Genomic DNA, 16854 nt, shown 5'->3' with positions numbered 1-16854 from the left:
GCCCAGAAGGCACAAAGCCGTGTTGTTCAGGTCACAGAGTTTACGGAGGAAAACATGGGTTATCATCATGGAAAAACGTGCAATGCTGAACTGGGCCTGTTAGTCCTGGTCCTCTGGCAAGCGGTGACCCCAGTTGACCCGAACATCTATCCCTCAGGTCAACTTTTGGGTAACAGTTTGCAGATGGCACTCTTTGGAAACATCTGAAAATGTATCATGGGTTTTAGAAATTTGGAGTCAAGTGAAATTATAAAACAGAAAATGTGCAGATTTCATGAAGTCAGTGGAAATGTTAGAGAGAGGCCTAAATCACAGCAAAGCTACCATCAAATAGATCTCTGGCACAGCAGGACCAGAAAACGACTAAAAAAAAGAATTAGAAGAAAATTTGTGGGATGGTGGTAATAGGTACACAAAATAGAAAGTTTCAGATGTCAAAAACCACTAAGAGAAAACTGATGAAAGGCAAAAACATTTATTCAGAAATGACCCTATCTATAATATCATTCCAAAAATTAAGTGTGAAATAAAGTACATCAAATACCATCAAATAATTTTTCTGACAAAAAAAATTATACCCCTAAAAGCCACATGATTCATTTTTTCATTCCCTCTAAGTTCTAGAACATAGTTGCCTTTACAGTATGAAGATTGGCTTTTCCAGATAAAGTCTCCATCAGTTTATACATTGGACCATGAAACATACTCCCTGTGTTAGGCAGTGCACTGTTCCCCAATAACAGGTGGTCGGTGTTACCAGTCTACTGCTTCTTGGTTGTGTTTGATTCCCTACAGCGCTGTCGACTGTCCTAACATCCCAGAGAACTAATCTCTAGCCCAAGGCCTCCTTCAATCTGGAGGCTCATCTGAGTGTTCTGCGTCGAGAAGTATTTTATCTGTCTTCCCTTCACACAATTGTCCTTGAGTCATATATCACTTTGAAGCCTTTGACCTTGACCATGGGACCATGGACTCTTCAAATGCTTATGAAGAGAGAGATGTTAATTTTATATGTTGTCATGCAAGGATACTCTCTTCCTCCACCAACAGCCCTCTGGTCAGGGGTAGGTCTGTTTCCCGATTCCAGCTGTGGATTCTTTTGTTTTTCTCTACTGTTGTAGTAGCACAACTTCTCCCTTGTAGGGGTCACGCTCCACGGGGGTGGGTGTGCAAATCTGAAAAAGAATATTTCATTTTTCTCTTGTGGTTTGTTTATTGATTTCCTGAACTCAAAGCTAAGTGCAGTTCCCTTATTAAATTGTTAGAGCACAAATGAATCTTGTGACCCTCTCCTATGCCTCCAAACCCTGGCCCCTTCACAGAAGTTTTCTGAAACCTCGGGTGCCTGCATTGCCCTGCTCTTTGCTGGAGTTACTCTGGGTTGGACAAGGCCCCAGGGAACACTTTCTAATGATCATCTTTCCATTCCAACTTTTACCGGGGCCTCTGTCACATCCTCCCGCCCCTAAGTCCTATCACCACCTTGTCCTTTCAAACATTCTAGACATCTGTATTCCTGAAGTGCTCTGCTATACCTCTGTTAAGATTCATGTCATTTTGGTTCAGATTCTAGCAATTTTGTGGGTTTCTGTTCTCACTTTCTTGATGGCCACCATGGGTAACAGGCCTTCCATAGACTCTCACATCTTCACAGAACCCTGGCTGGACTCAGCTGGAATGAACTCACTGCATGAGGAGAGTTCAAATCTGGACTTCACAAACAAAGGGACTCACGAGGAGCAACTAAACCAAACTGTAAACACACACACACACACACACACGAATCCACTGACAAGCCAAGAGGCAGCCAATCACAGTGGTCTGGGCTGTGGGTTCTGGAAGCAGACCCCCTGGGCGCGCTACTCAACACCATGCTTCAGTTCCCTTAGTTGTGAACTGGGGGCAGTAACGCCTCCTCCTTTATAGGGTGGTCTCGAAGATTAGAAACACTGAGAGCATTAAATATAAATAAGGCAGTTAGAAAAGTGCCTACCACATAATAGGCTCTTTACAATGAAATACATGTATGTCTCTTTATGTAACACACACACACAGACGAATTGTAACAAATTACTGTAGGTCTTCTTTTGATCCCCCAGACTAATATATTGTAGTGACTGGACCAAGACAGATCTAAGTCTGAATTCTGGCCTTGCCACTTACTGGGTACAGGAACCCGGCGAGCCGATGCCCCTCTGAGCCTATCCATGCATCTCTGGAACGGAGGGAATAAAACTCCTCTCCCAGATGCATGAGATTTCTCAGATACAAAGCACTTCCTTCAATCATTCAGAAGGTATTTATGGAGCATAGACAATGCAGGCACACAGGCGAAAGCCAAGAAGAAGTCACTCTGGGTGCTCAGTCAGCGGGAGGACCCCTGCCCCCCCCCCCGCCCCGTGTGAGCCTCGGTCCCCCTCTGTGTCTGGTTAGATGCTTGGTGGGACTTCCGTTTGGGCTCACTATCGACTCAGTCCTTTTCCCCATCCCGGATCCTGTCATCATCTGGAAGAATATCCACACGGGGAAATGACGTGCCAGCTTTCCCCAGCCCCTGGACATTGTGGTACTGGAGCTGATCTACCCCTGAAACTTTCGACTCGTTTACTAGCCCTCACTCTGACCACATCCTCACTCTCAGGTCTTCGGTCTCTGTATTTTTTCCTCTCCCGGTTTCCTTTTCAAGCCGGACTGGATGGTGTGTCTTTAAACCTAGGGTGACTGTATAATTTATCATTCAAACTGGGACACTTCTAAGAGTATAAAGGGTGCCGAATGGAATTAATGGGTGTAATCCAGGACTGGCCAAACAAACCAGGATTTATTTTCCCCTTCCCGCTACCCCTCATCTTGCCTACAATCTAAGATCTTGCCTCCTCTCCTTTCCTTTGGGCATTTGTACTCAGCAAAACCCGGTGCCGTATTTCAGTTCAATCGACAGTGGTTGCCGCAGCCTCTTTCTCCCCAGAGAGAGTGACGTAAGTGGGCAGGTCTCTGTGTCACCTGCCTTCCTGCTGTGTGTCCCTCATCAGCTCTTACTTCATCTCCCTTTGGCCCCAAGGTTCCTTTGAAACTTTTCTGCTTGTGGTTCTCAGCTGTCACTTTTCTGTCTTGCCTTGGGTGTCCTTAGGAACTGAACGCCAACACTGATGATTTAGGCAGGACCATTAAGCCCGTGGCCCCATCCTCCCCATTCAGGGCTGGCCTTGCTCCAGAGCAGGTCAGTGGCTCGCAAGATGCTTTCCTGAACCCAGCTGCAGGCTCAGGGGTGGTACAGGACTCAAAGTAGGCAGGTCAGCCCCCTTCCTGGGTCTTTCTGCCCACCCTCCTTTTTGCCCGAGTGTCTCCTGTTTATCTTCTGTGACTCAGCCATCAGCCATGGAAGCTTCCGCCCTCCCCGCCATACCCACCGTCCTGTTTGCACCGTTTTCTGTAACCAGTGGTCTACTTGTCTGTCTCTCCCATCAGGCTCAGGGCCAGCGAGCTGCTCTGTTTCACCATAGCAAGTGCTCAGTAAACAGTTGATCAGCTCCTACCAACCTGTTCACGGGCGGCGATCCCCACCTGAGCTTTCCCTGCTCAGGGCGGGCTGCCCCGCCTGGGCTGACTCGATTTCCCCCACACTTCGTAGCTGTGCTTCACCGTTTATCTGTTCTTCAGGCCTCCCTCTCTCTGCGGCTGGCCGCCTCCTCCAGGCAGGCCTCAGCTGCCCTGGTGATCTAGGAACCTCGCTCCGACTGCTCAGTCTCTGAACTACCAAAGCCACCAGGCACCTCTCAGGCTGGCCGGCCACCCTGGTCACAGTGACCAGCAAATGTCTCTGACCCGACTGGCCAGGTCTCATCCGCACACATTTTCCCTCCTCATCTGCCTGGAGCTCAAGGAGGGCGGGGCCTGGCTTCCGGCCAAGACTGCTGTGGGCACCGCCACCTCGGAGATAAACAGACCCTCTTCGAGGAGTCTCCTGCTGTCCCACGTGTCCCCATCTCCCCCTTCGGTAGATAAACTGACAGAAATCAAAGACTGTTTAAGTTCTGGTCTCGGCTGCCCAGTACTTTTAACCCTTTAATATTCTCTCCTCTTTCACGGTGGGTCACGTAAGCTCTTCCATGCCAGAGCCACACCCCGGTCACCTCCATGCTGCGCACGCCCCCGACTCCGCATGCTGTGCATATTTTAGGACCTCGGTGGATGGCCACTGTGACGGTGCTGCAGAATCAGCCCTCCCCGTGGAATTAAGAAGTTCGGGTGCACATTTGTTCTCTCGGTAGACTCAGCCTACCACTCGGAGGGAAAGTGGGCTTGCCAGTGCTCTCCAGTGACAGTGACGAATCTCCATCTGAAGGGTGGGCTGCCAGGCCCTGACGTGAGCGCCCACGTCAGGGGGGACCAGTGTTTAGTACTAGCGGGTTGTCCTGGTGGCTGCGGCAAAAATAGAGTGGGCTTCTTCCCCCGGTTTCCCAGAGGAGCTCGGGGACCACAGGGACGCCACCTCCAGTCTCCCCGCCGAGTGTCTGTCTGATGCTTAGAGGACATTTGTGCAGCATCGGACACACAGACCAGGGCGAAGCATCCAAGGGTCGGGAGTGGACAAGGTTGTGGCCCCACGCTTCCCACGGAGGCCAAGGTGCTAAAAAAGCAATAGAGTCGATAGAACTTCCAAATACCAAACAGCAGACATCGGCCAGCACGGAACAGTCCAGTTAACAGCAGCTCCCTGAGAGTGAACCCGAGCCTGCCTGCTGAGCAACAGGCATCGGCACATTTTGAAGGGACCTCCACAGGGACAGTGAATGGCTAGGATCTGAGCAGCCTCGGGGTTCAACAGAGGTGATCTATATCGTGAAAAGGTGTATTTTTCTATATGTTTTACAATCTACGAAATGTTTTTATTTAATACTCAGAATACCCTGTGAGGCCCTGACCTGGTAGCTCTGTTGGTTGGAGTGTCGTTCTGTACACCAAAATGTCATGGGTTCGATTCCTGGTCAGGGCTCATACCGAGGTTGTGGGTTTGGTCCCCAGTTGGGATTTGTACAGGAGGCAACCAATCGATGTTTCTCTCTCACATCAGTCTCTCTCTCTCTCCCTCTCTCTCTAAAGTCAATAAATTTTCCCTCAGGCGAGGGTAAAAACGTACTCTGTGGGGTGCCTCGATTGGACAATGTGGCAAAGCTGGGCCCCCTCATTTCAAGGCTGGCTCCCTTGGTAGGTTTGCCAGACGGAGGGTCACTGAACCCTACCACGCAGGGGAAGTGCCACACCTTTGTTCACGTGGGCGCCTGCTTCTCAGAGCACCCGGACTAACCCAGCTGCCGAAAGCCCCCGGCGTCCCTGCATCGCCTGGGAACACCTGCCTTGGTCCGTCAGGAAACCCTGAACGGATGGATGCCGGTCTGCAAGGGAAAACGCAACCATCCAATAACGAGTCTTTCTTTGAAAGCTGGTATTGGTTTGGAACCTTTCCTGTCAATTCTGATGTCCCGGGAGCGCGCTGAATTGAGTGTAGGTGACACCACCACCACCACCCAGACCGGCTGACAGTCCAGCCCGGGGTGACTGTCGCTGAGGCACAACTCGCCTGGTCCCGCTGTTTGATCCTCTTGTAAACATACTCAGCAAACGGCTTGCGCGGGATGTACTTCCCCTGTCCCGCGGCGACATGGAGAACTCCAGCCTCGTACACCACCTTGCCCCTGGAAATAGTCACCAGGGGCACCCCGTGGCAGACCATGCCCTCGAAGATGTTGAAGTTGACGGCCTGATGGTGCGTTTTTGCCGAGATAGTCCTGTTGGTGAAAACGAAGAAGCCCCAGTCATCACCAGCACATCCAACAAGTAGAAAACACTAAAAGAATGTCTGAGAAGAAAATTCAGCAACTCTATTAGGGCACAGCTTCATCACCGGAACAAGTGACTTTAAGAATAGAACATAGCATTAACATTTCATTACGCAGTAATTACATTTTCTGAGAGAAAAACCCAGTCACTCGTTCTTCACGGTGACTGATGAGGATGGGGTGGGTGGAGGGAAGCATGGTCTTTCACGTGTAAATTTTAAAATTAGTATTTGTGTGCTTAAAGGGCACTTATTAATTATCAAAGTTTTTCAACACTGAGGAGTCAGATGAAGACACTGACCCAATACCTGGCCTCACGGAACTTGAACTTTTCACAAGTGCCTGGGACTTCCTCAGCACCTCTCCCCACACTTTCCCTGTCCCTCCCATCCCAGGGCCTATGGCTAGTGGATACTCAACACATTGAGTTCGATATTTGTCAACGCAAAATTATATCTGGAATCCCTTCCCCTGGCCTGAGGCAAGACTGGAAATTGGGGGAGGACAAAGATAACAAAACACAGAGTAATGCGTATAGTGCATTTGCGCGTTCATCATCCTCACTCTCAGTGGTTCATTGACACAGTAGTGCCCCCTCACCCATGGTTTAAATCACCCACAATCAACTGCAGTCTAAAAATGTTGAGTGAGAAATTCCAGGAGTGAGCGATTTGTAAGTTTTCAATTCTGTACCATTCTGAGTATGAAACCTGGTGACATCCTGCTGCGTCCCGACCAGGACGGGAATCATCCCTTTGTCTAGTGTGTCCATGCTGTGCTTGGAGCCATCTACCCATTCGTCACTTAGTAGCCATCTCTGTCATCAGATCAGCTGTCACGGTGTCACTGTGCTCATGCTCACTCTACTTAACAAATCGTAAATGCAGTAATGTTGGCAATTCGGATACACCAAAGAGAGAGTGTTTCCCTTCAGTGAGAAGGAAAAACATGGTATATATAAGATTCAGTACTGTCCACGGTTTCAAGTGTCCACTGGGGGTCTCGGAACGGATCTTCTGTGGATAACTATTGGCACTTCGCTGTGTGCCTGGGGTCTGTACCAGCCCTTCCAAGGCGATCCGGAGCCAAGATGGCTGTCCTCTCCGAGGAGTACAGGTTCGTGGTTCCGAAGGGGCAGCCAGCTTCATCATGGCTGCCCACCTTGCCATTGATGTTACCAAGGCCCACAAGAAGTACAAAGTGGAGTATCCCACCATGTACAGCTCGGACCCGGAGAACAGACACCTCTTCAACTTTATCCAGCGGGCCCACCAGAACACATTGGAAGTCTTCCCTCCCTTCTTATTTTTCCTAGCTGTGGGGGGTGGAGGGGTGTACTACCCACAAATAGTCTCCAGCCTGGGCTTGGCCTAGATTATTGGACGAGTCCTTTATGCCTCTGGCTGTTATACAGGAGAACCCAGCAAGCAGAGCAGGGGCGCCATGGGCTCCATCGCCCTCCTTGGCCTGATGGGCCCAGGCTAGTGCCCTGCCTTCCAGCATTTTGGTTGTGTTAAAACTGGCTTGGCCGGGGCTCCAAATGCTGCCACTAGAGAAGTATGAGCTGCGGGGGCATTAAACACACTCACTCATTGTGAGTAACTGACTTTTACTTCCTGTTCCTTTTTTTTCTAAATATAATACAATTTACCTGGCATCAGCCTTGTACAATTAAAGAAAAAGAAAAACAATGGGGTCACTATTGTACTTTCCGATTATACACAGTATAACTGACAACTTCCAGGCAAGATATTTGGAAATGTTGGATGTCTCCCTAAATCTCATTAAATGGAAAATGGGGTGGGGCTGGTCTGGCAGCCGTGAATAATATGAGCATAATATGAATTCTGGTAGAAGTTTCGACAAGCCTTCTCAGGAGTCGATTGCAGATAAGTACTTGGCTAAAGACCCCAAGGCAGGGTCAAGGGAAGCGCCCATAAAAGCTGCCTCCATGTCTAACATGTGAGGGCAGGGCTTGGAGGTGCACAGCTTCTGTGTGCCGCAGCCCCGACATGCGGGGGGCCAGGCTGGCTTGGTCCTTGGCTCCAGAACCCCACGCCCAGCTGCCTACTTGCTTTCCATACTTAACGTGTCCAAACAGGATTCTTGCTCTTCTGCGCCTGCCACCACCCGACCACTGAAGTTTGCTTCTCCCCTCACTTTCTCATTCCAGCAAATGACACCTGCATGTACCTTGCTTCTCCCCTCAAACCATCATCAAGCTTGTTGGCTCTACCTCAAAAAAAAAAAAAAAATCCCAAACCTCTCTCTCCATGGCTCCACACCACTGTCATCTCAAATCTGGGTGACCCCCCAACACTCTACCGTCCCCGCTGTTACCGAGCCTACCCTCCCACACTCCTCACCGCTCTTCACAGAGCTGCTCAGATGGTCATTTTACATGACAATCCTGCCATGTCACCTTCCTGCTTGAAACCCTCAATGGCTCCAATCTGTTCCCCAAGACCCAAATGACTGTTAAAACACACACACGCACAGGGAGAGATGATAATAACAAAAAAGAATCTGCTCCCAGTGAGAAATATCACCACGGAAAAGAAAATAAAGAAGACTCCTACATGTCAAGGAGATACTTGGTAGCATCTTATTTCATCTTTAAATAGCACTTCAAGGTAGAGAGTACTTTCTACACTTTACAGGTAAATAAACTGAGATTACAGAGGTGAAGTAACTTGTCAAAAGACACATGACTACATAGTTTGATAAAATGGGCTATTTTTAATATTTTTCAAATTAATATTAATTTTTAAACCTGTTCTGTATCACTATAGCTTTCTTTTTTTAACAATGTTGTATAAATGGACTCATACAGTATGTAACCTCCTGAGACTGACTTTTTTTAATTCAGCATAACTATTTGGAGGTTTACCCAAGTGCTTGTGTGTATTTATAGTTAATTCCTTTTCCGTTGCTGAGTAGTATTCCAACGTATGATACACTGTGGCTTCTCCATTCCCCTGTGGAAGGACATGTGGGTTGTTTCCAGTTTTGATGGTTATGAATGCGGCTGTTATAAAATCCAGGTCCATGTTTTGTGTGAACATTCTCTGGTGTACATGCCCAGGCCTGGCACCACGTGGCTGGTGTATACGGAGACCAAGAAAGCTCTCCGGGGCCTTGGGGACCAACTTACTGATATAGGGAAAACTTTAAAAGATGGGCAATGAATAGGAGGTAGGGACAAACACAGCAACAATAACTTAAACACTGAGAAGGAGAGAAGGTTCTGCTCTAATAGTTATGTTACCAAAGTAGGAAAAGTGAATAAAATATATAAAAGATGACTAAGTGTAGTTCTGAGCTGGTGATGAAAGATGCAGACTCAAAGGAAATCTAGGAGGAAATAGAGAGGAACTTCAGCCCTTCAGGTTAAAGGGCTCCTTTCCCCTGATTGTGACGATCTCTCTGTGACAGTGTTTCCACAGTCGGGGCTGCAGTTTTCCTGTATGTCACAGTCCCTTCGACACCAGGGGTGTCTGGACTTGCACTGCAGAATGTCACATCAACTGGTCCGACTGATACAGGAGAATGCCAAAAGTTGGTGCCAAAGTAGCTGCTGGTGTACCAGAATGAGAGGCCAAAGCCCTAAATCACAAAACTCAATGTTCCCCCAATGGGAAGCTGAGTTATTGACACTCTTAGAAAAATGATCCAACAGTAGAAATAAGCTCAATCTGCAAAAATCATCATTATGGCATTGCATAAACCACTGAAAAACAGAAGCATAATAATTCTCCAATGATTATTCAGTAGAACGCTGGGCACCTAGGAACAACCAGAACTAAGAATATGTGGGAGAAGCAAAGAAAGCAACAGCCACATCGAATGTAACAGTCACAGGATGCACCTACGCCGTGTCTACGAGGAAAGCACACATAAAAGCAGACACGTACAGAAGGAGCTACAGAACGTAACGTGTTTTTGTGGGCTAGGAAAAAACAAATATAAAAAAAAAACACATGAAGGTAAAAGGTCTGTGATGACGGAATATCACATCCTATTTCTCTGCCTTCACCAAGCAAAGGTCACTTGTTACCTTGATAATCTCAGCCCTCGGGAAGCAAGAGCAAGAAGGCAATTAGGCAACATCTAAGCGATTCTTTATAATAAGGCATTATGTAAATGAGGCCAAATTAACACAAAATGTAAATTCTAGGCATTACCGCCAAGAGCAAAAAAAAAAGTGTTCTACTTCCACACCGGAAGGTGTCTGGAGGGGTGTCGGCCCTCCCCCAGCTTTTCCCTCGCAGCCAGAGCCGCAGTTCAACTTGCTAGCTTTCGCACTTCCATTTTACCCTGGATGCACTTCTCATTGTCAGGTCTGCCTCTCTGCCCTCCCTAGCACTCAGCTCAAGAACCCTGGTCTCGTGTCAGTTACATCTCAATAAATTTGGCAAAATGAAAAGAGAAGGAAAAACAAAAGTCATGGTCCCAAGAAGCTGACCCTGAAGACCCAGAACAAAACTGCGCATCTTTGCTCTGTCAATTGTCATGATCTGAATCCACTGCAATGACCTCTTGCTAAGCCCCTCTGCTCCTGCTCGGTGGGCACACGAAGAAAGAGACCACGTGAGCAGTGTAACGAAGCAGAGTGTGTCCCCCAAGAGCCACCCTGGTAGTAACTTAGGGAACCTGCCTCCAGAAGACAAATCTAAGCTGGAAAAAAATGATTGCCTCCAAACATTTCAACATTTGATTTTGAGAAGGGTTGTATTTGTTCCTTATGCTGCACACAGTAAAACTAAAGTAAATGGGGGAGAAATTGCAAAGAAACCAATTTTATTTCAATATATGAGAATCTTCAGAAAATCAATAATGAAAAAACTGTATACCAGACATTTGTCTTACTTTTTGGAATAAACAAAACCTACCTATTTTTTTAAGAAAGAACGAGGCCATGGTGTTTTATCCCCAGTACACAGTAGGTGCTTAATAAACATTTATGAAATGAACAACAACAAAAAAGAGTCACACAATTTTCCTCCCCTCGGTTTTATTTCTTGCCTTCACTGTCCTCTGTGGCTGACAATGTTTGGAAACGAAAACTGAATTGAATGGGGCACAAGTGTCCAGTCCCGAAGTTCTGCTGTGGACTTACCATTTCTGGCAAGCTGTACAAGTTCATTAGTCTATAATAAATAAAGTAAACTTGCTATAATTACCATTCTTAGTTGCCTCTTATCAAACAATACGAAATACTTGTTCATCAATACCTAGCAATACTTAGAAATGCTAAGATTATCAGCACTGAGAAGTAGGCAGCTAAGCATTATTGCCCGTGTCCCAGGTGACATGCTGTGACGGAGCCGAGTGAGCACCTCCCCAGGAGTCACACAGCCTGACATGGAAGGAATCAGAAAGCCAGGATCTCCTTTCCTTTCTGAGAATACTAGTACATTTGTAACCGTACCATAGAAGGTTAAAAAAATTTCCGGTACATTTTCAAGAGTTAATTGTTTTAAACAAAAATGAAGTGCAACAGCATCACAAGATTTATAAAATTAGCATGAAATGTGTTTAAAATCTATTTATTACTAGTGCAGTATGGAAGATGTGGTCCATCACAGAATGAGCACACGTTCAAAGTCACACAATAGCCTTTGTAAGGACCCTGGTTGTTCCTTGGAACACGTTTTCTCCAAGGCAGGGCCTTCTGTCTCAGGATAGAAGCCAGAAACATGTCTGCCCAGCCTTCTTTGCCACTGGGACCCAATTGTGTGACAAGGTCACCTCCAAAGTGGTGTCCTAGCACCAGGCTTGGTGTGGCAAGCTGGTGACTGCGGAGGCAGGTGCCACAGGAATCCATGTGGGTGAGGGTGGAGACGGACAAAGCCTGCTTTTAGGGCCATCTGTGGCGGCAGAGGCTTAGCAGAAAGTAGGGTGCAGGCCCCACCTCTGTGAAGGGAACCCTGTGACTGTGCCCAGGGGCAGCCTGGGGCCAGCGGAGTTACCCTGGGAGACCTGAGGCTGTGCTCCTAGCTGGGCAGCCTCTCGGCCTATCTCCTGTGCCTCCCGGAGCATCTCTGAACTACGAGGTTCCTTTTAACACCCCCTGCCCCTTATGCAACTACCCAGAGTGGATTTCACTGGGTTGTAGCTAAGAACCCTGCCTGGTACATCTTTTGCTTTTAATACTTGCACTATGTCTCTGGAACTTCTTGAAAACTCTCCTTTTGTGGTAATCTCAGAAGTACAAATCTGAGGCTTTTCCTAAGCATGAAGCCCGAGCCCAGCGGCCATCCAAGCCTTGTTCGCATGTGAAGTCCTGGGCAGAGGCGAGTGTTAAGCCCCGCTTTTGACCAGTGCCACTGTCACACAGCACACAGGAGCAGACAGACCCTTCTCAGAGCTTTACAGAAAAAGAACCAAACACCCTCCAGACTTTCATATGTTGCCCAAAGGGGCTCCCTCTGATGCAGCACAGGTCCGGGGGTGAAGGCCAAGGCCAGACGAGGGTGACCTCCCCTGCAGAGCCGGTGGCCTCAGGCAGCGCTTTGGATGCTGGCAGGCTGGCTGGGGAGGCAGCAGGAATGCACTCGCCCAGGCTCCGACTGAAGGGGAGTTTCGGTGAAGGCACCAGCACACCATCACCGCAAGGCCGAGCGACGCTGTGAGACAAATTGGAGCAGGCGTGGTGGGTTTCACAGTTGCCTGTTAGCTCTTGGGTGAGCCACACACAGGCTCCCATCCTGAGATGTGCAGGGCAGCGCGTGCAGTAGTTCTGTTCCTTGGTGTTTATTCTCCTTTTTCCTGGTGTCAGCACCTTGATTTGTCTTTGAGAAGCTTTTCTCCCCCATTGGAGGGAATCTGGCAAGACTGTTAAGCACGTGCTGTGTTCTTCCCCAGGGATTTGAACATTTGGCAGGAAAGGATGAAAAGTGATTGGAGAGTGCGCCCCTGAACATGGACCAGCTGCTGCTGCGGGCTGCCCGGGCCCATCCTGGCCGCTGCCCCTGGGAAGCCTGGAGCATGACCGCTCCTTCTGCCTCTGAGGTTCCCATGGCTTTCATAGAGTGTGCTTGTGCTTGAGTGAGAATAAGGTGGTTCCTGGGGTTTGTAGCCAGAGACCCCTGAAAATGACCCGTCCTTCGACAAACAGTAACTCCCATGGGTGTCTCTGAGGCAGAGTTCAAAAGGTCTGACTCAAAAAAAAAAAACAACAAACAAATCCCTAAAAGCAATTTTTAACCAAATCTGTCTGCAGAACAGATGCAAATGTAGGGCAATGCTCTGATTCCATTTGTAAGCAAAACTCATGAGCTGTGAGATTCATTATCAAATATTTTTCGAATGTAACAAAATGTGAGCCTAGGAAAGTAGCATTTATGAGAAATAGATGCTCTCTAATTCCTGATTGGATGGCCAGGCCTGTCCCCGTGGTGACAGGAGGGATAGGAACAATTTAAGCCTCCCCATTCGATGAATGAGGCTGGAGCTCTGATGATGCCTCCTTAGCAAAGTCACAGGGAGGGTGTCCCAGGGGTCACTCTGCCTGAGGGAAGGGCTGCTCTTTGTTGAGCACTCTTTGAGCCTCTGCAGGGGTGCCACAGTTGTCTTGCTGAGTCCCAGTTATACCCATCTCCAAGGCTCAAGCCGTCAGGGAAGCAGAAGCCCTGAAGATAACATTAAGCTGTTTTCCAACTTAGTCAATAACTTTGATACCGCTCACACCACAGCTGCAGAAAAAACATTCTGTTCCTTTGCAAACAGCTTCCTCTCAAAAAGCCGCATGTGCCTACGGATGAGAAAAATCACTGGAGCAAAGCCTGTGGGAGACAACAACTCCACCTGTGTGCATTCGGAGAGGACACTGGAGAGAAAGAGGATTTGCTTAGAGCAGTGAAGGCCTTCCTGGCCCCCGGGAAATGATGCGTTTAAGTATTTTGTTGTATTTTCTCTAACTCAGCCAATTTGTCCAAGGCACTGATAGAGTCTTACCAGGTTGCCGTGAGAACCAAGAAAAATTGATAGGGTGATGTCAGGACTATTAGCGGCATCTTTAAAACTGTAACTTATCTCTCTGCATGGTGTCGCAGGACACCTCATATTTAACACAAGAGAACGGTAATCATTAAATCCTTCCAACAACCCTATGATAAAGGAGGATGGTGAGACACCAAAAATTAATAACTCGCCCCATGTTTCAGAGCTAGTAAGTTTATATAGCTCAGGTGGGACAGGGGTTGGGTTTTTAACCACTAGATAATATTGCCCCTTGAAAGTTCTGCAGGAAGCTACCAGGAAAGCAGTCTATCAATGAAATATTTTTTATCCACCAGAGGCAGCCTGTTCCATACTTTCCTAGTCTGTTTTCTGTTTAGCAGCAAGGGTTTTAGGATGTTATTTAAAATTCCTTAAACCGCAATTGGTCATTCTCAACGTGGTCACAATAGAAGATATTTTTTTTGACATGTGTTCCAACTGCCTATTTCAAACTATCTCTCTTGTCATTTCTTGGATGTGACAAGTTATATAAATGGGGAGCAAGGCAGCCCCAAGTCTCTGGAGATGCTAAATGGTGCTGCTTCAAGTACATTGTCATTATGAAGCAGAGTTGCCGCTCACTGCACCCATCAATCTTCCGTCCTCTATTCAGACTTCCACAACCACTTCCTCCCACAGAGCAGAAAACAGGAGTGGCTTCAGCTCTGTCATTAAATCTAAATTGGACAATAACTTGAGCACTCTACTGGCGTTCAGGGGATGACAAGACATTTGATGCAGATTTACAAAAGGCGGCCCCAACCTTGACGTAAAGAAATGAACTGGTCAGGCAACCCTACTAGTCTGTCCTTGGAGCTGTGTCGTGGGAGTTGCAGATGGTGGCTCAGCTCATGCTTAGAGAAACTGGATTTGGACTCTAGAACATCAGCCTTGGGGGTAGGAGCCACAGTCTTCACCTCCTGTGTCTCACACGGCGCTGAGCACATGGATGGCGCTTTATACGTATGTTTGCTTAATCGGAAACGGAGTTATTAGCAAATTTCTGAATCACTTCTTCACGTAAATATTGCATGTTCTATATACTAGTTTTCAGAACGTGGGGCACTAAAACTAATTTAGAGTCTTGAAGGAGCAGGACCTGAATGTGAATCAGCAAAAGATCGCATGATACCAGGATGAATGCACCCCATGGATACAAAACACAGGGCTGCTCATGGGTGAGGCGGATGATCAGCTTTGAGAAGGTGAGCCGTTGGCCCGGTGTATTGAAAGAGGTGGATCCGAGTTCTGGGGTGGAGTATGCATTTGTTCTTGGAATTATACTGTTACCCGCCCTGGGGAGCTGCCTTGCCCTCAGTGAGATGACGTTGTTTGACAGACTCTCTGTGGGTGCAACTTGGGGAGAAAAAGAGGTCAGTTTTCTGCCCAGAAATACACCGGGTAGAATTCACAGGATATCCTTCCCGAAATTTCAGAGAGCCCAGAGACTTCTTATTATGTTCAGCTCTAATGCCTTAGTTCAAGAAGAGAAGGGAATGGCTGGAATATGAAAAGAAGACAATCGGGTTCTCATCCAAGGGGATGAAAAGAGAAAGTTAGTTATCCAAAATGTCTGGGGGACTTTTAACTTGGCTGGGTGTTTTTTTCCTTTTAAAGAAGATGACCCATTTTCCCTCGATCCCTACTAAGGGGAATAAAAAGAGGTAGTAAGCAGAAACACTGGCAGATGCAGTGCAGTTTGACGCTGGGAAATAACTTCCCGACAAGCAGCGAGTGAGGCGCGTGAGTGAAAGAGAGAAGCCCAGGCTGCGGCCGGGTAAGGAGAGGACCAGGGAGGCAGGCCGGGCTGCAGCGCCGGTCACGGGTCGGAGACAAGGTCTGGCTGTGGGACCCTCAGAACGGAGGCTGGTTGTGCTATAGGATTCTACCCCCGCATCCTATCTAACTTTTAACCGGTGTCATCCCAATAAATTCAATAAAAAAGTAAAGAATATTAGGTGGGATCCAGCATTCCTGAGGAGGTGACGGAGCGAGCCCGCCACATGATTCTACTCCTGTCACAACCGAGAGGGCTTTCTGCAGCTCCAAAGTCATCAAAACACGTTGTATAATCAAAACTATAACAAATGCTTACAGACTACCTTGCTCTGTCATAGGTATTAAAGGCATTGTCTCATTTAACCCTTACAGGAAGCCATAATATCGATGTTATTATCATTCCTATTTTATGGATAAGAAAACTGAGGCTGAAAGAGATTAAATTGCCTGGGACACTTCTAACACGTGGGGAAGCTAGCTCTCGAACTTAGGTCTGTGAACTAAAAAGGCTTTTCCTTTAATGATGAAAAACAGCTCGTGTTAACCACAGTGCCAGGAATGAGCTCTTTGAGGAGGAGGCGGAGACAGTCCGCCGACACCCACGTGAAGTGCGAGGTGCCTGCAACTCGCTGGTATGTTTCTGCTGTGGCTGCCACACTTTACCTAATGCTGACCAGCAAACACCACCAGTCAGCTTTGAACTAATGGAGCCACTTAAGATCCAAGTGTCTGAATGGAATTTCTTTAGAATCTCCTAGGCTTGAATGGTATTCCATTATGATGAACACAGGAACCTTTTCCCATCACTTCTTGATTCACTGTGTAAAGACTGTGCAATTGGAAAATGTGGAGAAAGGGCCACTAGGCACCAAAGGCTGCCTCAGTGTCGGGCCGGGACCTGGACGCAGACCCAGTATGTCCATCAGAGAGTGGACTTTGGATGTTCAGTGAGAAGAGTCTGTAATTGCCAAAACTCTAAGTCATGGGTTGGAAAACTGTGGCTTGCAGGTCAAATCTGGCCCATAGCCTGTTTTTGTAAATAAAGTTTTATTGGAACACAGCCATGTTTATTCATTTATGCATTATCTATGGCCGCTTTTATACCACAGTGGCAGAGTTGAATAGCAGCAACAGAGATCTTCTGGTCCATAAAGACCCAAACATTTACCTGCCCTTTTACAAAAGGAGTTTGCTGGTCACCACTCTAAATACTCTGGGGATGGAGAAAAAC

The 16854-nt window shown here is 47.5% G+C and overlaps 1 protein-coding gene and 1 pseudogene across 3 annotated transcripts in view; one reads left to right on the top strand and one right to left on the bottom strand.

The window, feature by feature from the left end:
- Positions 1-459: 459 nt before the first annotated feature.
- Positions 460-16854, bottom strand: part of DPYS (dihydropyrimidinase) — a 69749-nt gene continuing 53354 nt past the window's right edge. For 2 of the 3 annotated variants that reach the window (XM_037133367.2, XM_037133365.2), the window contains exons 8-9: positions 5616-5789; positions 460-1175 (exon numbers count right to left, since the gene is read on the bottom strand). In XM_037133367.2, the coding sequence (XP_036989262.2) occupies positions 977-1175; positions 5616-5789 (373 nt within the window). In that variant the 3' untranslated portion in view covers positions 460-976. Of the gene's footprint in view, positions 1176-5581; positions 5790-16854 lie in introns of all 3 variants that reach the window. The other variant, XM_037133366.2, reaches the window with a different exon arrangement.
- LOC119040396 (microsomal glutathione S-transferase 3-like) lies at positions 6931-7393 on the top strand (annotated as a pseudogene).

The sequence above is a fragment of the Artibeus jamaicensis genome, unplaced genomic scaffold, assembly GCF_021234435.1.
Source record: "Artibeus jamaicensis isolate MK-2021 breed Jamaican fruit bat unplaced genomic scaffold, CSHL_Jam_final scaffold_916, whole genome shotgun sequence".
Classification (NCBI taxonomy): Eukaryota; Metazoa; Chordata; class Mammalia; order Chiroptera; family Phyllostomidae; genus Artibeus; species Artibeus jamaicensis.
The sequence above is the reverse complement of the archived record's forward strand: the minus strand, read 5'-3'. Positions and strand labels throughout refer to the sequence as shown.